The sequence below is a fragment of the Pieris brassicae genome, chromosome 5 (genome assembly GCF_905147105.1).
Source record: "Pieris brassicae chromosome 5, ilPieBrab1.1, whole genome shotgun sequence".
NCBI lineage: Eukaryota > Metazoa > Arthropoda > Insecta > Lepidoptera > Pieridae > Pieris > Pieris brassicae.
Window position 1 is genome coordinate 11266917 of NC_059669.1, and position 22667 is coordinate 11289583.

A 22667-nucleotide genomic window follows, 5' to 3' on the forward strand; every position below is an offset into this window, starting at 1 on the left:
TTCTTTTCAACAGCAACGGAACTGCTAGTTATAGAAGGAAATAACTATAATTATGCGGAAATGTGGAGTGGAGTCCCCGGTAGGGGTTTTCCCTGAGAGATACGATATCCTACTATTCAAAGTTAGAGTGTATTCCTCCGTCAAAGGCCGGCAACGCACCCACTGAAAATGGACTGCGATCAATGTGCCTTTTGGGCGTCCCGTAGGCTCGTTTGCCCCACTATTATATAAAAACAGAAGAGATTGTGATTCCTATTATATTTGATACTGGAATTTAATAACTAATAACATCATTTAGATATCTATTTAAAGTTGGCAATGGATGGGAGACGCGGTAAAAGAAGAAAGGGAAAAATGTACAAAGAGGGTAACAGAGAGGACCCTAGTCTTGAAAAGAGAAGTCGGGGAAGATAGACCTATGGAGATTTTTAGATGCCGTTGTCAAATGTCAAACTGTTAATTATTTGTAATATAATTGTAATTAATGTAACAAATTAAAAAAAACTAGATTGAGTTAATTATTTTTCATTACTTACCTATAAAACTGTAGAATAAAAAAAAATCTATTTGTGACGCATTATAATCTGCTAAAAATAATTATGACTTTAAAGTGTGTTAGTAGATAGCGAGATACGTTTCTAGTTCAATCGGATTCCGGGATCAGTTTGCCCTATATCTATGCTATAAATGCTCCTAGCCTCCTAGGGATATTAGTCTCAAGGGACATGCTCATAACTCGTCATAAATCACGTCGCTAAATCGTAGTCCCCAAACATCCCTCACATAAAATATTCCCTGGTATCTTGTCACAAAACGTACTTGTTATGGAGGTACTCGCCAAGTGAATAATGATTTCATTCTTATAAAAACTACACAGTGATTGGCACAGAATACTATTTTCATATATTTATATTACCTTTTTTTTGCTTACCGTACTAGTAATGTAATGAAGAGTGCAGCCAGTAGCGGCAACAATGTTCCGAAGCAAGCCATGAATAAAGTCTGCACATCGGAGTAACCTGAGAACATTGACAGAACTGCGACAGGTCACATGCCAGGGTACCAGACCAGATTTGGACAGGTTTGTGATATATCATTGTAATTAAATAAATATCCACACGTAAAAGTATAGAAAACTATACTCAGTATGTATGAAATAATATATTTGTATATTATTTCATATATATTGAGTATAGTTTTCTATACTTTTATATTGCGTATATATATACATATCCGGCAAAGATAAAATCCATATTTTCACTAATTATTAAGGATCGCTGGAAAACAGCAAAGTTACATTTCAAATTTTATTAACATTTCAACCCATCTCAAGAATAATGCGTTCAATTTTATTGAAGACCAGACGCTTTAATAACAACCCTGTAATTATCTGTAATTATTTCTCCCAGCTAGGATCTAATGAGAATCTACCACGGATAATTTATCCCACATAATGTGCAATTTCCATTAAATTGAAGTGTCAATGAGATGGTTCGAGCGAAACGAACGGGCTTCGAATAAAAATAGGTCCTATAATTACTCCCGACTCAGCTAAATTATACCGGGTCAGACGGAAATAGGAAAAGTAAATATTTTCGTAAATACGACTCGGAAAAACGTTATGAAAAGAGTTTTCCTTAAAACTGGTGCATTGCATTTGTTTGAGCTAAATAATATGAGCACTTTGTTCATTGTGATTATATTATATATTTCATAATCAGTTTTTTCAGTAGTTAGTTAGTTTCAGTATTTCAAGTCGCTGTAACAATAAGTACTCACTCGTGTCTGGCGCAAGGTCGTTGTCCACATCATGTCCTGTGATATTACCAAAGCTATAAGCACTCTTATTTTCACTAATCTTCGGCTTCTCTACTTCGACTAACTCTACATAGTCAACCTTTTTGAGCACATCACTAGAGTTCTTATCATTTTTATCTAAGTTGTTATCACTGAACACAGCAGTCTTATTAACATCAGTCTCATTGAGTCGGGCGATCAAGAATTCGAATCTGGGACCCTCAACGAATTCCGATTCAGGCCTGAATAAAATGTCCGTTAAAGTTTCTTCTCTATCGGATTCCGAATCGATCATTGACTCCAGTAGAGGACTTGACGTGTTTAATTGTTTTTCGAATGCCTCTGCCTCATTTTTTGTCATTTCTAAAATGCTTACTTGATCTTTTATCACTTTTTCCGAGAGAGCTTCATCCCTATCCTGTTCCGCGTTGACAATTGCCTCCATTTGTATATTGGAGCTTTTATTTGTCTCTTCAGGTGTCTCATCTGCTGGGTCTTCTCCATTGGCAACAATAAGAGTATCAGAGTTAGAGTCGACTGGTATCGTAAAGGTGCTGTTGTTGTTAATAAAGTCAGTGACATTAGCAGAGAAAGGCCGAGAGTGCACTAAATCAACTGATAATAGAGAGTTCAAAAGATAGAAGAGAAGTTTTAACTTGACGTTAGTCATTTTGTGGTCAATATGATTGCATAGTCTTCATCTTTAAGCCATTGAGAATGTCAAGGAAACCTGGGAACAAAAAACGTATTACAAATAAAGTATATAGTTCCAAAATTAAGTAGAAAAATGGTCTAAAGTTATGGAAGTTCCTTTTAAATTAATTTTTCAACAGTAACGGGACTACATATTACATAGAAGAATTTTTTTCTAATTTTATTTCTCTTTTTAACCCTCATAATATATAGAAAAATCTAGCTTTTCAGTTTATTCAAACATATTTATACTTCTGTGTCTCTGACATAATTTATACAGCTCTTGCTTTTAGAAAGCTCTGAGTAAACTCAAAGCTGTTTCCGGATCTCAGCTAACTCCTGATTTTCTTTTACTTTTATTTTAGTTTGAATAAAGTTTTCTTTCAATAATTTAATCCATAAAACAAACTATTATACAACTTACAACTTACTTACTAAGCATTTATATGACCGGCGTATTTTTTACAGTTTAGACTGTCAATATCTTTATTTAATATACAGTTTTTCGTGTCCAGAATGAATCTAATTTTCGATTTGGATTCAAAGTTTTAATTTGAATAATTAATTGATAATACTGTTGTATACGCATGCTTCATTAATAAACCTCTTTGTCAAAGCGTTCGCAAAATCGACGTTGAAAAGCGCAAACAGCGTCAAGACAAATGTTTACTGATCGCTATAGCACTGCAAAAATCCCTTTTATTGATTCAAGAGCGCTGTCAGCGCTATCCGGTCAGCGAGGAAATAATACTTTGTCATTATTGTCGAGCGTTGATTATTAGATTATAATATTGGATGGTTGATTATTTTGGATATTATTATATTTAACATCTACATGATGTATAGATTCGCCAAAACAGACGAAAGGTGTTTTATTTTTTAGCAAACAAGGATGGAATTGTATGTCTGGTGGTAAAGAGGCGAAAAGGAAATGGATTATGAAAAACCAACTTTAAGCTTTTTATTAGACAGCACTTTATTAAAACAACATTTATCAAGTAAAAGGTAGTGTACATTTAAACTAAACTAACAAACCTAACCTAAGCGGCTATTACCGGAAGTGAATTGAGTGTCAATTGATCGTTTTCCGTTTCTGTCGTGATTGCCATTAACCACTGTCAGTAGTTTAATTACTGAGCGTTTGGTTTGTTTTCGCAGCATTCACCGAAACCACTTCATACCTTTTTGAGTATATTTTTAATGTGTTTTGTTCAATTAAGTTTCTATGTAGCACATACAAAGCTTATGTACCGCCTTCATTATTTCTTTAATTATGTACTTGGTTTAATTTGGTCATTAAACAATCAATAATGATTGTTTATGCATTATATTTACTTTTGACATAAAAGGTTTTTAAAATACGTAGGTGGAGCGAGAATGAACTGGCCAGATTTCTACGCGAAATGTTGATACACGCTCTTGTTGTATCGGACTGTATGTTTGTCGTGTACATAAAAAGCTTTGTCACAGTTTAGCAAACAATAAGCGTTTTGTGTATTTTCAACATGTTGAAAGAAGATAATCGAAGCGTCATTGAGTTTGTGTACAGAAGTCTTATCTCCGGTTTAAATATAAAACGATTAGATGGCGTGTACAAGGAGTCCTCGCCGTACAACAGTACAGAGAAATTTGGCGAAAAAATTTCGCTTTTGGAGAGAAACCATCGAAGACATTGGCCATGACGTTTGCTGGTCGATGGAAGTATTGACCCCTGAAACTATTTCTCAAATTGAAGAGAAGATTTTGAGAGACGTTTAAAGATAAGATAAATAGTAACTAGTCTTAGGCTTAGTATTAGTGTTGATATTTTTGAAAAATAAAACTTTTAATTTTTTTCTTGTTTTTATATTTAGGCCCGTTCATTTTTGGATCCTTAAAGGCGAACTTTTTAATTACTATATGTACTCAATCCTCTTAAGAGTGTTAGCATATAACAACCTAAACCTCTGTAAAGACATGATCTCGTTATATATATTGGTTGATTTTTATTTATCGGTTTTTCTCCGTTACACGAAATTGTACTGGTTGCTCTTAAACAACCAGTATCAGTACAAAATAAATTATTAATATATAAACAAGTCCCGATGCCTTAATGGACTTATACTTGCCAACTCAGTCAGTACAACATTCAAATAATCCAACGATTCAAAAATAAAATGCTTAAGAAACATTCGCAATGACGACCTCTATGGATCTTAATGTAGAGGGGCTTATTGTGGTGACCGCAATAATCAAAGCTGGAGCCCACGAAGAAAGACTCCCCCAACACATGAATATCCAGGATATTCAACTTCTTGACACTACGAGCCTAGTGAATAAGTGAATTGGCGTGAGTGCACGTCAGTTTTAAGTGCTAAACAGTGGTAAGTGTATTAAAAAATAGTACACGAGAATAGAGTGTCTTTCGTTTAATAAATACGTAAGAAGTGTTATTCGACACTGTCTGATGTTAAATATCTTTCTTAGTAAATAACGTTAGTTTTAAATTACTTCTTAATTTTAAGTTATTATTAAAATTGTGTATTTATCAAATAACTATTGATTATGATAGCCTAATTCACTTGATACTTTATTCTATTTATATATAATTAGATTTTATTTCTTCATTTTTATATTAACATCAGAATTACTGTAGTATATTAAATTATATATGTTATTATTGATAAAGGCATATAACCCTCAGGAACCTAGATATTGCGATCGTTATGGGGCAGTTGACACGATTCTACCGTAATGGCGAGCATTTGGTTCAAGGTATATTAAACATAAATACAATAGCACTATGTTTTATACTATATACTATACAGTATGGACATTGTGAATAGAGATTCGTTTAAATACTCTTAGGTTAACTGTTTATCTAAAAATAAAAAAGGGTTATCATATATTTTTTTCAACGTTACAAGAAGTGTATGAAGAAGAAAGAAGTAAGCAGCGTCAAAACTTTTAAGTTATACGAGCACCATTTTACTGAATGTTGCACTTGTCATTAATTAGCACGCTCGTTGTTTCTGTAAACGAAACTAATTATAAACTTGTAAACGTGCGTAGTTTACAAGCAGTAGTTTTTTTTGTTTTTTTTTTTTATTTTAATGACTTTCTTAGAGGCTATTGGACCTAATTAAACTGATTTATTTACCTCTATGTAGTTTACACATAGACATTACATTTATTACTAACACACACAAAATAATTTAAAAAAAAAGAAAAATAACTAAAAAAATATACTAAGAAAAAAAGGGATAAGGTACATTTTAAGTGTGTGTTATGTGCTGTGTCTGGGTTTTTAAAAAAGAAGATTTGTTGTAACAAAATAAGAATAATTGTTACTAAAACTACTAAAAGAAATAGATAAACAAATATTATTTAATAAAAGTTTGGTGTCAATAGCAATTTACTTCTGTTTCCAGAGACAAATATCCAATAGAGAAATAGAAATAAATTATGTACCTATACTGTAACAGGTAGGTATTTTGCTTCTTATATATGGTATATCAGAAGCAAAATTAATAAGACTCCCCGGTATAAGTTATTGATGTTCTCCGATTCTATTTAATAGACTTTTCAGATCCTTTAAAACTCTTAATTAGTGACTATCAAAATCACCAACTTTACGGCGATCAATTGCGTTATTATGGTAACATTTAATCCATATCCAAATGTTTAATCACTTAGCAACTTGACGTGGCAGGCCCTTACTTAGAATAAAAACTAAACTGTTTTAGCTTTTATTAAGTCTACTGAGAGATCATGTGCTATAAAATGCTATTTAAATGTTAAATTATCTTAATAACATAATAAATCCGTTAATGAAATGTATATTTAATAATAAATTTATTTTACTCTTTCAATTACGATATTGATATAGACACTCACGTTCCAGAATGCTCGAAAGTGCATTGCCGGCCTTTTGGTAATTGGTGCGCTCTTATCTAGAAGGACTCTAAGTCCAATTGGTTCGGAAATACTACGGTTAACAGATGGTTCCACATAATGGTGGTGCAAAAAGTGCCTAAAAAACCGCTAAGTTGTGCAACGACGGACTTCGAGGTGGAATTGTAAATACAGAATATACGATATATGATGAAACTCAGCTGCAGGTAATAATCCGTCGAAGATTCGAATCGCTTGTCAACTTTTCGACCTGGAAGGATTAGCTTAAACCTGTCCTGTATTTAAAAAATATTTTCATATTGTCTAAAGAAGTGTATGTATATCCTTAGTCAGCTTAAAATCTTAGTCGGGGTCAGAAAAAATTGTCGTTAGCATCAAAGTCTAGCCTAGGGTCATTGGCACATTTCCCCCAGCAACTGTTCACTCTTTGAACGCGTCAACGAATTATTTTGCGACCCTCTCTTATTAAGAATTCAAGCAGGTACACGCCACGGCACATGTTTATTCGCTGGAGACCATTACCATTGTTTGAAAAACCAGTTATTTACACGTAATTAAACTTACGCATGTAAGGACTATGTAACTGTAATATTCATTTATTTTTTTATACAATAGGGGGCAAACAAGCTTACGGGATGCCGATAAAGGGCCGCCATCGCAGCCCATGGGCACCCATTTTTAGTTGCCGGCCTTTGACGTTTACTTAATGTTGGCAATTTCTTTTATTATTTCAACAGGGCACAAGTTATGTAAAGCCCTGCAATGAGGTTAGGGGTAGACATGTTTCGTTAATGATTTAATCCAAGGCGTCAGCTAGTTTTACCCGAATTAATCGTCATTTCGCCGGAAATTGAACCCAGACCAATCATTTCGTATCATCACTTCGTCTAAGTCGAAGATTGAATACCTACAACAATGTAAGAACGCCTATCATCTTATCTGTTGTTTAGACATCGCATATTTATTAAATCCAACTTCGAGAAACCGTTGGAACAGACATTTGCATAAAATAATTATCAATCCAGTCCATGCTCCGTTGTTATTAAAGGTAAATCACCCAAGAGGAAAATCATTGGGTAGGGAAGACATTGAATTATTAATGCTACAGCTACGGTTCGTAGAGATTTCGTAGCGTGACTGCTACGGGATTCTATTAGGTTGATTCAGTTCTTTGTTACCACAAAGTTATGAATAAATATTTACTAAGTACCTTACACATAAGTACATAATATTATGGTTAGGCAGGTAGTAAATAGTCATTAGGTAAAAAAGTAATTGATAAATAGTATAGTCCATTTCGACTTTGTGGTGAAAGATGCGGTCTAAGAATCCTCAAACACCTAAATAATATTTTTTTTAATTCCCACGTTAATTGTGATAAATAATTAAAAAATTGAGGTTTAACTTTTTTTTTAAAGACTGGAAGAGTTACGTTAAAATTACCATTATTACATTATTTTGCCGGTCTTTTAGGAATTGGCACAAAATTGGATTTAAAATTGGGAAATACTCCGGTGGAAAGCTTCCACATAATGGTGGTACGTGACAAAAGCTAACGTTCAGCACTTGAAGAACGTACACCGAGGTGATAAAAGCATTAAAAATGTATCAAGGAACAATATTTATATTTGTTGTTTGCCCTTCTAAAGTATTGCAGACCACCAAAATTATATTTTGGTCAAGACTTATTGAATTAAGTAATTAAGAGTTTTGAGTTTTGTAGCGATAATAGTTATTAAATTATAATTTCTAAGTAATTCAATTATAAATAAAATATATTCTGAAATATGTCTGTATAGTAGCGTTTATATGTGTATATATGTAACTACACCTATATATATTTATGTCTACCTACAGCAATAAAAATGGAATTTGTATTTTATTCCTGTTTTTCAATTTTTTTTTTTATAAATATAAACAAATTTTAGTTTAACATATCATTTATATAAATTACTAATATAAAGTATATTTATATTAGTGAATAACAAGTAAAAAAATCCCTAATGTGAAATGTAATAAATATTTTTAAAACACACATTAAACATAATATTACTAATGATAATAAGTAATTAAACACTAAAAAAAGATTTACCTTGGATATATTAATTATCGAAAAATCCTCCATAAAGATTGTTCTAACCACGGATTATTCAAATCACTCACGGATCGAAATACCGATATTGTTTGAAAATAACAAATATTTAAAAAAAGAATTAACACAAGCTAATAAATAAAACATTTTTAATAAATATTTGAATTTTACGATTAAAGGTAATATTATATTCTCACAAGAACGTGACAAAACCGGGCTATACCGTGGGCTCCGGAGGCTGACTCTCGGACGTCTGTAACTCGGAGCTTCGTAGAGTGATCCTCCCCTCTTGCGTAACTATTATTCTAAATTAGATAACTATCGTCGGTTGGCTTAATAAAAATGTTTATTCACTTGTCACCTCTGATTTAGTGAATGGAAGGTGCTAGCAATATACTAAAACTCTATTTATAGAACAACATACGAGCTCTAAATCCAAATATTTTGAATCTGTGGTGATGCGAATTGGTTTCAAAAAGTACCTACGCAGCTTCGACTGATCTTTTGGGAAAAACAGTAGCGCGCAGGCGCGTAAAGGAAATTTGAGAAAGAGAGAAATACATTTTATACGTCCGTGAGGAAAAGGGAAGAGTATAGTCGAATAGTGCAGATAATCTCAATTTGTTGTCTAAGCACGTTCGAATTTTAAAAGACGAATAGTGTACAAATTTTGTGGGCAAAATAGGGTAATAAATTTGTTTGGCATTCATTTAAAGAAACAATGATTTGGATTAAAATAATGCAATAGTTTCTTACCCTTTCATTATAAATTATTACCTTAGATAAGTAAAATTTCATAATATCTTCTAAAGATTTTCAGGATTTACATTTGCATAGAAATTTATTGAAAAGATTTTTCCTTTACCCGGTGTCAATAGCATAGGCAAGAGCTGAGTGAAATTTATCTTAATAAATAAGAAAATACGGTAGTCAATCGATCCAAACTCGTTTACTCAACAGTTATATCATATTTTTACATCTAGAATGTACTCAATGGAACAATCATAATATGTTTAAGTTTAAAATCTCGAATACCACTTAAATAATAATACGAGCCAGTCCATTCATGCGCTATCTGGCGAAAGCTGCTTCTGCATCGATTCCGAAGTGTGAATATGTATATCCTTACGATATAGTACCCATATGGCAATGTTATAATATTTTCGCTTTCACTAATAGAGATTCAATGGTAAGAGAAAAATAAAAGTCTCTGAAATATGCTACGTATTTTATTTTTACAACGGAATTAACTTGGAATTAAATTCAATACATGACCAATATTTTTTTTTATATTTCTTAAAAATAATTTGACATGTACCAAAGACAGTCGCCATTATGGTGACCATTGAATATATTATACATACAAATTAATTTTACTGACATTTCTGGACACACACTCAAAAAAACACAATTATAAAATAATGGTTTTCAATCCAAGCCGTGCTGTAATTTTTTTTCTTTAAAAAACAGTAACATAGAGAGTTGATCCATCAACACGATCCAACTAAATTAATTCCTAAAGTTACTTACAAAGTTTTCACCTATACATGATTGAGCGAATACAAGTTTCTAAGTATACTTTAATGTATCATATAAGAAGATGATCTTAAACTTAGCTATCCTCTGTTAGCTTAGTGGTTAAATGACTCTCAACCTTGAGGTCACCGAATCGCGGCTGTGCATCGATAACATTTTAAGGGCTCATTCGCACTGATTCATACGAAAGACATTTGTGAGTAAACCTGTATGATTAGACCCAGTTGCCAAACAAAACCCATCAGTGGAAGAAGTACAGAAATCGAAGACTAAAAGTCACTGTTTTTTTAATTTATTATTCTTAATACTTAGAAAAGAGACATCGACAATTTTTTAAAGCAATTTAAGAAGAATTTTAATATTATTAATTGTTCGTCTTTGTTTAGTGTTTACAAATAAGAGGAACAAACGTAATGTATGAAGAAAAGTAACCATACGTAGGTAGACAGTGTACACAGTAATATATCATCAATAACCATTATTTAACCGCTTACCAAGAAATTCAACTGTACGTTACAATGTGACGCCGCGCGCCGGTAACCTTGCCTCGTATTGGCAAATTGCTTAACAATACAGTCGCAAATCTCAACTAATAATGCGCAAGTGTCTGTATTCGTGTTTAAACTGCTAAACTTATTTTCATAATTTCATTTTATAAGATTTTTCATAAATATAAGATAGGATTTTTTTTATTAAAGTTTACCACATTACATACCACAAACTGTTTGTTCCCAAAAAAATACCAGTAAAACAGCGGATTAGGTTCGAGATAGGCACTTAGCAATGACTTCTTTAAAAGCGAACAAATAATATAGACGTGAATTTATTAAGCAATCGGAGTCAGCGAGAAAATCCTAAAAAGCGCTTGAAATAAATTCGCATTTATATATAAATAAATTACAAAAATCGCGAAACCCATGAAGTAATAATAAAATAAAATAAAATATTTTTATTTATTTATCAAAAATCCTCACACTATGCACTAAATCTAGTTAGTTTTTGTTCATTATAGAACCTTGTTAGCTTCTTATATAAAAGAAAATGTGTTACACCAACGTTAAGCGTTCGCAGGAGAATCGATATTGAGGAGAACGACTCTACTATATACATGCAAGAAACAAGAAAAATCTACGGAACATGTTATCTTGGGCAAAGGTTTAACAAATTTTCTTTAGTTATTTAGTCAAGGTTAGGCAATCAGTATTTACGTGTAAGCAATATTGTAAACACCTATTCAATATTGTTTCTTCTAATTCTATATGAACCAATAGTCCCGTTGCTATTATATCGTTGTAGGAAATGTTTTTTCATTTCGATCCCCTCTATAGCATTGTGTACATCATTTGTTTTGTTTTTCCGTAAAGTAAAATTATCACTCTTGGTGCTGGGGGTCCTACTTAACGATTTTGTTCGTTTCACAAATTTATCTTTTGGTATTTTTATGTCATATATTGGATTAATTATGCCCGTGGATGGTTTCATTTCCATTCTAGGTGAACAGTCGTACTGTTTGATTATCTGTAAAAAGGATATTTTTTTTTATTTTCATATATCTCAGTCTAAAGCCCCTAGTTTTATGTACGCAACTAAAACCCAGAGGTTGTAGGTGTGTTTCAAGACTGGCTGTGTCCAAAGATATAACACACACATCACAAACACACCCACACAACATACTAGAATACTTTCTTGGTGAGAAAACAGACATACTTTAGACCTAAAACCGACCACGTGTTTCAAGACTAATTATCTATTAGGAACATGATTTATGAAACAAATATATGACGAGACCCTTTAATATTTACGGTACATGATATTACATTTTAGTCTGATATTAGAACAATGAAAAGAAGAAAAATGCGCAGATTGTATAATAAAAGTGCACGTAATTGCTACGAGTGGAATGTTTTCATAAAAAAAATATTAAATACGCCAATAAAACGCTAATCCGCGGATAATTAATATAATATTAAGAAAACAAAACTTCAGTGGCATAAATAAATAAAGATTAAATATTTCTGAGTAATACAAAAGAATTATATCACCTCAGTAAAATTTGTTTTTATATTTTACTTAAACTTACTTCGTTAGATGTAGATCGCTTAGGTATAGGGGGTGGTTGTGTTTCATCTCCAGAGAAATAATCTGGTGATCGTACTTTGTACTGCTGTGTTATTATGGGCAACTGTGCTTCGGGCAGCTTCCAGGTACTAAAATTAAACATATGTGATTCTACATGAAAGCTATATAGGTATTACAAATAAATATATTATTTATATAAATGACAATGAATGGCAAAATATGTCGCTAAACTTGAAGACTGCTGGACCAATTCGAGTAGTTTTTTGTAAAACCCACATAGCATCCAAAAATTATAATTTGACAGTTCGTCGTGTTAGAAAGTTCAGTTGAAGGATTTTGGTTTGCACTCATTGTCGAAAAATAAGAGATTGTTGTTTTGTTCTTCACTTCAGGGTGGTAAGAATGTATAACAAAGGACATCGCGTGCGTCAATTGTGATAGATAAACTGTTTAAGTTGAACTCTGTGAAAAATTTCAAAAACATTAAAAAATTATGTGTGTCTATAGGGTAACACATCAAAATTTTCCATATGTTGGTATGTAGCTACCAAAAAGTAAATATGTAAAAAATCGTATTAAGGCGAAAAGTTGGCGGGGCCTCCTAGTTATAAATAGAACAGCCATCGAGGTGATTACATTGTGTTTATTATCAGTTTTATAAATTACCTAAATATAATACATTAAATATGTATATAAAAATTACATACATAACCAAGGAATACAGAGATTAAAACACAAACATACTAGCATCGGACATGGTTTTTAACAATATGGCCTTTTATTTACATTTTAAATTACGTTATTTTATGTGTGTAATATCAAAAATGTATTAAATGATTTGGCTTAAGACATTCCTTACCTATTAACACGCTCGCTACTCCTGGCTCGAGCAGCTCGCGAGAGTCGATGGAGCGAGAATAACGCTCCTTCGCTTGACTCACCAAGAAACAAACACAGCTCTTGCAACATCTGTTCAAAGACAACCCTTTATTTGACTTTTAACCATGGCAACAGATTTCGGGATCTGTTTTATTCGACACTAGCTGTGCCTATAACCGTCTTCAATTAATTAAATAAAATATTAGAAGAAGAAAAATATTTCAATTAGAGAGCCTAGTTCCTGAGATGAAAATAGCACGTTTAAGGAAATTGAGGGAAGCCCTCCATGGGAAATAATTTTCCCGTTTTAGCAAAATGTTTCATTGAACTTTTTAGCACATTCTGGCATTTTAGCAATAATTCTATAAAACACTATGATCTAAATTTGTTTTGTAGTGTAAGGTGTAGTTTCACACATGAAAAGGATAATGTATTGGTGCACACTGATTTTAATGGTCTCTGGGTTAAAAGCATCATGTTCAGCACCAGACAGCTAATTTCGCTCGGCCATAAAAGTCGACTAATTAGATGCATGTAGAAGTCTGAACTTGGAACGAGATTAAACGCGACACTCAAGAACGTGCGGGACTGATCATTGTGAATACGTACGTATGTACGTAAATATGTGTACAGTGTGTTACGCGAATGTTACTCACCGTAAAACATCCTCTTCGTAAAGCACAAAGTATAATGTCAGACAGCAAAAGATGTAATTTTCCCGTTTCGCTTGTTGTTATTATGTTTAGTGGAGTGACTTGAGTGAGAACCCATTCATCTTCTACGCTCCAGCCGCTATCTTCTACATCAGAGACGCCTGACTCTTCTACAAACCATCACTACTTTTATAACTAAATACACGTTTTCATATACGTTCGAATCTATATATCTTTCTTTTAAATTATGGGCAATATGGGCTATTTTGAATTCATGTAATTTAAACTATCTCTTACCTTGACTAACTAAAATTGGATTTTATTAAAAGAAATAATGAAAAGACTTTAGTAGTCAAGTGTCACAGACAGACATACACGTGACTGGGATATACATCTCTGATACCCCTTGACAAAGTTACTAGTTTTTAACTAGTCTAATTCATTAAAAACCCTGCCTACGCTAATTATTATAATCTAAAGAAAACTACATTTATTTATACACAAAAACATACATAATTTGTGAAAAATGTTATACTATGTTAATGGGCATAGAAAAAAAATGTTAAAAACAGAGGTAAAATTTTTAAATGATATTTTCATTCAAGAGACCAATTTTGAGCAGAGATCTGCGAAATTCTCTACTATATTAAATTTAATTAACACAATTAAGACTATAAATAAAAAAATATTCAATTAGAATACCTATTCACTATAGAAAAAAAATACTTTGTATCATATGTAGCATCCCCGATGCTTACCGCAAAGTGCATCCTTTACGCTATTAATAAAATCAAGAGTCTCCAAAAGACTTGGTCTACTCAATGGCTCCTTATTTTTCATAGAAGACCCGGCAGATCTCGGTCTTCTCCGCATCTCCTTAACGTCTACCTGGTCTGAGTATACCAAGCTCTTCAATGTATGGTATTTTCGTCGCATCGTCTTTGTATCCGCTTGGTTGGTGATAGATATTTCTGGAAACCCATACATAGTGGCTGGACGTCTACGCCTGACTTTTGGTACCTCCAAAGTCCTCGACGCTGATGGAATAATATCTGGTTTGGTAGTTCTCCAAAAGCTACCGTTTTTCGCGCAAATTAAAATTTCGTCGGTACTACCATGGTGGTTCTGTTTATTGTTAAATCTGTAAAAAAAAGTTCTTTATGTGTCTAAATGAAACCTCAAAAAGTAGTTTAGCTTAGTGGCTTGAGCGTGGCACTCTCACCCCTGAGGTTCGAGTTACTCGTTAGGTTCGAACCCCGGCAGTGTACCAACACACTTCTTTGTCTATGTCTGCATGTAAAATTTGCTCGAATAGTGATGGGAAACATAGTGAGGAAACCAGCCACACTTTTTAAAACTAACTCTTTTCATTGGAGTATGAAGAAAAGCATCATCTAACTACTAAACATTATATTAATAGCGAAGAGCGGTTGAACTTAATTCAACTAATTGGAGATGGGGGCTTATATAAATGCCAAGTTTAAAAACTCTTATTAGTATCGTAATGATAATAATTGTGATAGATTACAAGTAATAATTTGGAAAATTATTTTAAGGTAGCCATTTTAAAAATATACGAGATAATACGTGAGCTACGTACATATGTTAACATAGGAAATCTAGATTTATGTTACGTTTAGTTTAGAAATGAACCGAAAATCTGTGCAAGGTCAACGATAAACTTGTACCGTAACTTTCAGTCTGCCCCGAATTCTAATAAAATACAGTAACCATTGGGAAAGGCTCCATCACGTTCCATTCACACTAAAAGGATTCCTCCGATATTTCTCACTTAGCTCCCTTTGATAACGATTATTACGTTTGGTTTGAAAGATTTCTATTTATACGTCTAAAGTTGATTTCTTTTTGTGCCGTGAATTGTCAATATACACATTATCGTATGTGTTTTGTTCTTTTATCCATAATATGCGTGAAGTACTAATAATACCTACTATATTTCCCAATAGTGATATAGAAGTAACAACAAGTAATTATAACTTGTATTTATGTACGTACGTAACGAATTTGGAAAAACCGATAGAAAGAGATTTTTGATTCTTCTATGGAAGCTTTTTACCATTATTATTTCTGCGCTTTCTAACAGAAATCAATAATGATATTGTCGGAGAGAGAACTTGGGGGATGTGAAAAAATAACTAGCTGTAAACGATTTTCTATGAACACGGTATTAAGACGGTACCAAGTTCATACATTCTAGAAGCACTTGTATAATAGTATCCAAAATTATTCAAAACATTTAAAGATTGCCAAAGATGACGGATCCAACTCAGCTGTGGGTGTCAGCACGTAGCACGATGTATTTAAAAAATTGTTTCGCCATGGCTATCAAACTACAGATATGGCTATCAAAATTTAGATCACTGCCGTGTATTGCTTTCAAGGGGATGGTGATTAAATGTTTAAAGGCAAGGTGCCTTTATAGCGCGGCCAAGTATTTAGACCTTAAGTTTGACAACAATTATTAATAACTTAACTGTTCTTATTATTATGACATTATAATAATTAATATGACATTTGCATGCCTATTTTAATATGGCGGTGATTGTGCAGTTTATAATTAATCAATATGAATGTACAATTTTCTTTGCAAATAAACGATTTTAATTACTTACTTTAGAAACCGTAATAAATAAGTTAAAATTAATGTGTGTGTACATATATATATTGAGTTGATAAAAGTACTCGATGTGGGGCCAAATTTGCGCTTTATAGAGTTGCAAATAACCGCGAAACTGAACGTCATTGGATATGTCAACGCCCAGAATTGTGACGCTAGCTGTGCTTTAGTGCGAGTGTCTTCAAGAATAGAGTAGCGGCGAAGGGAGTTTTTTATAGCATTACTTAAGTAATATTAAAGTTAAAAATTAGAAGCGTAAACAAATATAAACAATCATCGCACACTTGAAGCCAATATGAGCCCTTTAATTTTTGTTGTATAAGTGTCATTTAGATTTATGAACTCTTAGATGAGCCAAGTTTGTCTTTGTTAGCGGTAATTAATTAATTTTGTGTTAGATATAAGCTCATATTTTAACCATTAAAGTCAGTTGTTACCCAGCCTCAAACCAGAGTTTTATTTAAACATCTCCATACTAAAACCGACACCGAACTTATTTCGCGATTTTATAAGTTCGGCGACACATCGGGGTGACGCCCGATGGAATGCTGGATGACGTTCAGATTATTTTGAGCATTTTTTTGGTGTTAAAATACCTTGTGGAGAGATAAATTAAAGGATATAGTGAGGAGGCGATATTAGTGAACTTCAAATGTTGTTTCTTTGTATTTTTATATGAGTTGTAAGAATAATTGTCGTCGTTAAACAACAATTGTTTAAATATTGTAAAGTCGTGATAAATAAAAGAATATTTTTATATTTTCAGAGAAATGATTTGTGGTTTATTTTGAAAATGCTGAGTTAGGGCCAATTACAACCACAGCACACACGCATTACATAATTAAACCTTTCTCTAAAAAAAATTGTTATCTCTCTATTATTATTATTTTTTTCTTTTTCTTATTGATTATTGTTATTTTATGTGTTTCTGTGTGTGTGTTTTGTTGAAAATAAATGAAATGAAATGAAAATTATAGTTTTAGTACTTATACATGTAATTAAATGTCTTTTAAACATGTAGCGAGTTTAAATAAACACAGCTTGTCTGAAAGCCTTGACCGGATTTTGGAAGCAAATTAAAACTGGCAATGGCCGAATGGAATTTCTCGTTTTACTTATTCCCTGATGGTCGACTGTGATGTGGAAAATTGTTAGTACAAGAAATTCAAATTAAATGAGAGAAAAGTTAATCTGAATAAGATTTTTTGTGGGGACTTTTTGGGACAACCCGCTGTATAATTCTACTATAGTTTAACATACATCGTTTTAGAATTTGTGAAAGTAGTTCTCTAAAAAAAGACATTTTTTCCAAACTTCAAGACAAGATTGTAGCAGGACATAAACTGTAATAAATATAAGTAAATGTTACAAATCCTCCCCCTAATAAGCTACTATATTCAATTCCAGAGGGCTAAGAATTGGTACACTCTTTTCTTGAGGACCCTAAGTCGAATAGTTTCAGAAATACTTCAGTGGACAGCTGGATCTACATAGTGGTAGTTCGTGACAGAAACTTAATAAAAAAGCTTCGCTTTACAGTGTAGCTTTCCATTCTGCCTCGAGTTTCTATATTTATTACATATTTGATATTATAAAAGTCCACTTACCGTTTCCCAACAAGGACATCATTAAATGCGTTAACAACACATCGTTTTGCTAATTTCAGTTTAGCTTCAGCCTTATTCCGTCTATTCAGCGTCAAAGTTCTGGCTTGGTCTCTTCTAGAAGATAGCTTAAGAGGATATGATACCGCTAGACCATCGCCGGTTGGAAATATTAACCGGAAATCTGAAACGAATATCAATTTCTTTTTTTAAATGGTAATAGATGAATAAATCTCTCTGGAGCGAGGATACCTTCGCTAGATTATTGTATATTAAAAATAAATTTACAGTGATTTTGACAAATGCAAAAAGCTTTATAGCCATTATTTGTTTTTTATATAGAACTCTTTGCCAGACTTTTTGCCACAACCCCACCTGATGCTAAGTGAGATTTGGCCTCTTCGAGAGCACAACTGACCAGGATATTTAATCGCCACTTAAATGAAGTCATAATAGACTGTCCATAGAATGGGGCAAGAGGTTCCTCCTTCCTGATTTTAAAAGAAACGACGATCCAAATCGAAGTCGAAACTCTTTTACGTGGAGTCTCGGACTGGGGTAGACTAAATCTAGTCCAATTTAACCCCAAGAAGACACAAGTCTGCGCGTTTTCCGCTAAAAAATCTCCCTTTGTCGCTACTCCCCTCTTTGAAGGCACTCTCCTTAAATCCTCAGCTAACATCGGAATATTTGGCGTTGACATATCGAATAGCGTCCAGTTTCGCAGTCATTTGGAAGGGAAGGCTAAATTAGCCTCCAAAAAGCTTGGTGTGCTCAGCAAGGCGAGACGGTACTTCACTCCGGGCCACCGCTTGCAACTATATAAAGCGCAAATTCGGCCCCACATGGAATACTGTTCTCGCCTCTGGGCGGGAGCTCCCCAGTACCAGCTCCTTCCACTTGACCGTATTCAACGAAGAGCGGTTCGAATCGTCGACGACCAATCACTTTCCGTGATGCTTGATCCCTTGGCGTTGCGTAGAGATGTTGGGTTTCTCTGCATCTTCTACCGCATTTACCATGGGGAGTGTTCAGAAGAGTTGTTCGGTCTTATACCCGCAGCTGAGTTTCATTTTCGGACGTAAAGGCAAAATACAAAATACCATCCGTATCACCTCGACGTCCGTCGTTCCACAACTGAGCGTTTTCTAAGGCAGTTTTTGCCGCGCACCACCACTATGTGGAACCAGCTGCCCACCGAAGTATTTCCGAACCAATTCGACTTAGGGTCCTTCAAGAAAAGAGCGTACCAATTCTTGAAAGGCCGGCAACGCACGCGAGCCTTCTGGCAATGTGAGTGTCCATGGGCGGCGGTATCGCTTCACATCAGGTGAGCCTCCTGCCCGTTTACCTGCTATTACATTTTAAAAAAATCCAAATCGTGCACTTGTGGATGTCAACAACGAAAAGGTGAAACTCTAGCATGCGTCTAAATGAACGTTGTTTGGAACGGGACTATGTTTGTACTATGAAGTCTTTAACGATTGTCAAATAAAACTATTAGTTATAACATGAACCTTCACTAACACTACATTTAGAGCTATCTAATTTGCATTTACATTGAAACCACTTAAGTATTCTGAAAGCTCATCTTCATATGTCAATTTTCATCTATTTAGTGCTTACATTATAGTTGATGTTTTCATAACATAAAACCATAATAGGATAAACATATAAAATATTAATAAAAATAGTGTATTGAACTGCCTGATGGCTCAAACCCAAGCTCGTTCAGATAATCCAAAAAAAAGAATTGCAAAACTATAGATATTGATCGTAACACTTACTAGTTGGCCAGATTTTAAGCAGTGGAGGAAGTTTGCACGCTGTTACATTGAATAATCCAAAAATTACTTTAAGGCTGTACTCGTATATATTCTATGTTAAAAAAATAAGTTTCGATGTTCCCTCTAAGCTTGCTACTACTACTACACCAATATCTCATACTCCAGAGTGGGAGAAAAAATCCATAAATGTTTTATAGAAAGTTCAGTTCACTACGTCGATATACGTAAATGAACACCACTTAAAATGATAAGTCTCCCCAGCAAATATGTGTTTACTACATTTCTACGGACCTAATGATATTTCTTCAGATACAATAATCTCCTATTTTGAATTCGAAACAGTTCACTTTCCTAAACTTAAAGATAGACAACTGGATGACCCTTACGTTTAACTTTTGATTTCCCGAGGGACGGCCAAAGATAGACGATTGTCAAACAAATGACAACACAAACGTGAAGAAAGAAAGGCCAAATATTTGGTAGCTTTTGTCTGGAAAAATCCTACTTCGGAACACTTAATACTTTTAATTCCTTTTACAAATAATGAAGAGAATACTGCTGGCTATATTGCCTTACAAATCTAGGACAAATGTGAACATACAACAATCAAAGCAAACAGTTTAAAATGAGTCTAATCGTGTCAAAATAAGTATAATAATTAATTAAAAGATTTCCTTGTTTTAATAAAATAATATTTTATTTTATTTTAAATTCTGGACAGAAATATGGTTGTGACAAAATTTATCAACGCTAGTCCAACAAGCGATCCCTTGTCTTGTGATTAACTAGATTACAAATATTACAGTACAGTGTGCATGTTTCAAACATTTTTTTAAACAAAATGTAGTCATAAAGTTACATCTAATTTAACAAATGTCGTGTACGAACTTAAGTATGCGTGAATGTGTGAGTATGTGTGTGCGTGTGGCTGAGAGTTGTTATAAGTTAGTTTTTCGAACCTCATGTCAAAATAAACTAGCATAATTTTTATGCGTTTTGTGAATTGTTTGACTTATACAATCTTTTCAGTTTGGCTGAATATGTTTGCTGAAATTATGGTTGGGCGGTGTTAAAAATGTATCGGGTATGTATACAATCACAGAGTCAATTATCGATTTTCAAGTATATAGCACGTCTTAAAAACATTTAATGTCGAGTAAAATTTACTAGCAATTTACTAGAAGCAAAGTTCAGAATATAATTATATAGTATAATTATACAGAATATAGTTATTTATATCGAGTTTTACTTTAAGGAACTTCGCAAAGTATCGGAAAGTTGCCTTTAAGCGCCCTTTGGTTTGATACAATTTAAACTAGATGTGCTTGCTTTGAAGAGCCTTGAAAATATATATACTATATTGTATATTACATTTCGCAAACCAAATATTTCTCTTGCTTTAATTTTTTTTCCTACAATAAAGAGAGTGCGACTTAACATGAATTACAATCTAGCCTATACAATAATTATGGCTAATAAGTAATATTATATTCCACAATACTAATAAATAGTTTAATCTAAGGTAACGTTCATTAACAGTCTTAATGTTCTATAAAGATTTGACACTATGTTCGTGTGTCCACTTGCACTTATATACATTACACTAAGACTTATCTAATATTGAATAGTTAGTTTAATATATTTATTATCATAATAAAATATAACTACTGAGAAGAAGATGATAGATCGATATAGTATGTATATATTTATACTTTAAAAATATTAGACAATATTTATTTGAAAAAACATTAAAAACGTGTTAACATGCAGTCAATATTAAATTTCCTATTGATATTATCTTTACATATTACTATAGGGTTTAAACTATTTTTAAAGACTTCTTACGTTAATGCATAATGCAAATATGGTACCAAAATTCCACCGATCCAAATACGTGGAACAAGCAACCACATAATAAATAATAGAATATTTAATTTTACTTCCATTAAATACATTTCAATGTTACCGGCATTAACATTTCACCAAAATTTTGGGGCCATTTCATTAAAGTACGGCTCAGGTACAAAAGTATTGTGAGAGTTCAGAAACGGCTGGTTTCTGTTAAACCCCGATCCTGTTTGCCCTTTTGGGATAATTTTTATGAATTATGTAAAAGTAATTTAGAGTCCTATATTCATATGAATAAATTGCTATCGACGTCCGCAAAACAAAGTGATTGTACAGCGAGGAAAAGAGTAGAATACACAAGATCTGAAATTATGAAGATTTTTTTGTGTTAATATTATTTACTCTATGTATGACAATGATATAGAAAGACAATTCTATGCCGCAAAATCAATGCCGAGAGTCGACTGGCCGTACATTGAGGAGTGCTTATCCCGACGTTAACACACGGGAGTTAATGTTGGGTGTGGAAGAACAAGATTGGAAGTAGAATAAATGTCGTGGAAATGAGAGCGTAAAAAGTTTGTGTGGTGTAAACATTGCGTGATAGGAATACGTGACAGGTGTGGATTAAAAGAGGACGTCGACTTACGGAGAATGACAAGGATACAAAGGGGAATGCTTAGCCGTTAGCTTAGCTTGGCCGTTTAGAACGAAGGCATTAGAAGCGGGTAACTAGTAGGATATACAAGGCAACCGTTTATGATGAAGTCGTGTCTACATCTTTGTTGTACATACCTGGACCTACACTCCCCCTACAATCCAGGTGGTTCAGGGAAGGTACAAGTTAAAAGTATCTATAACCAACGCGCATGCTGGTGAATATCATGAAAGTGGACGAAGGTATGTCATGTCTACTTACCCCTTTAGGAAAAACTCGTATTTATGAATTCTTTAAATAGGCAGTGACGGTCGTGTGAAAAGCTTATAACATTAATACAATAAATTCTTGAAACTTCTTTAGAGAAGTTTAGCAAGAAGTTATTAATTCATTGGAATACGCTAACGTAGAAATGAATACTAATATTAATAGAATATATTAGACCGTACACTTGTCTCATCTCTAACAAAACGAATTCAGAAGAGGCCCTTACTATGATACTTCCAATA

The 22667-nt window shown here is 33.2% G+C and overlaps 2 protein-coding genes across 4 annotated transcripts in view; both read right to left on the bottom strand.

The window, feature by feature from the left end:
* Positions 1–8704, bottom strand: part of LOC123710325 — a 32467-nt gene extending 23763 nt beyond the window's left edge. Inside the window, exons 1-3 of one of the 2 annotated variants that reach the window (XM_045662148.1) lie at positions 8477–8704; positions 1780–2527; positions 932–1019 (exon numbers count right to left, since the gene is read on the bottom strand). In XM_045662148.1, coding sequence (XP_045518104.1) covers positions 932–1019; positions 1780–2467 — 776 coding nt within the window. In that variant the 5' untranslated portion in view covers positions 2468–2527; positions 8477–8704. Of the gene's footprint in view, positions 1–931; positions 1038–1779; positions 2528–8476 lie in introns of both variants that reach the window. The other variant, XM_045662147.1, reaches the window with a different exon arrangement.
* A 1026-nt stretch (positions 8705–9730) lies between these two features.
* LOC123710416 overlaps positions 9731–22667 on the bottom strand; it is a 29376-nt gene continuing 16439 nt past the window's right edge. For both annotated transcript variants that reach the window (XM_045662282.1, XM_045662284.1), the window contains exons 14-19: positions 17869–18049; positions 14382–14764; positions 13627–13793; positions 12951–13060; positions 12093–12219; positions 9731–11530 (exon numbers count right to left, since the gene is read on the bottom strand). In XM_045662282.1, the coding sequence (XP_045518238.1) occupies positions 11243–11530; positions 12093–12219; positions 12951–13060; positions 13627–13793; positions 14382–14764; positions 17869–18049 (1256 nt within the window). In that variant the 3' untranslated portion in view covers positions 9731–11242. The remainder of the gene's footprint in view (positions 11531–12092; positions 12220–12950; positions 13061–13626; positions 13794–14381; positions 14765–17868; positions 18050–22667) is intronic.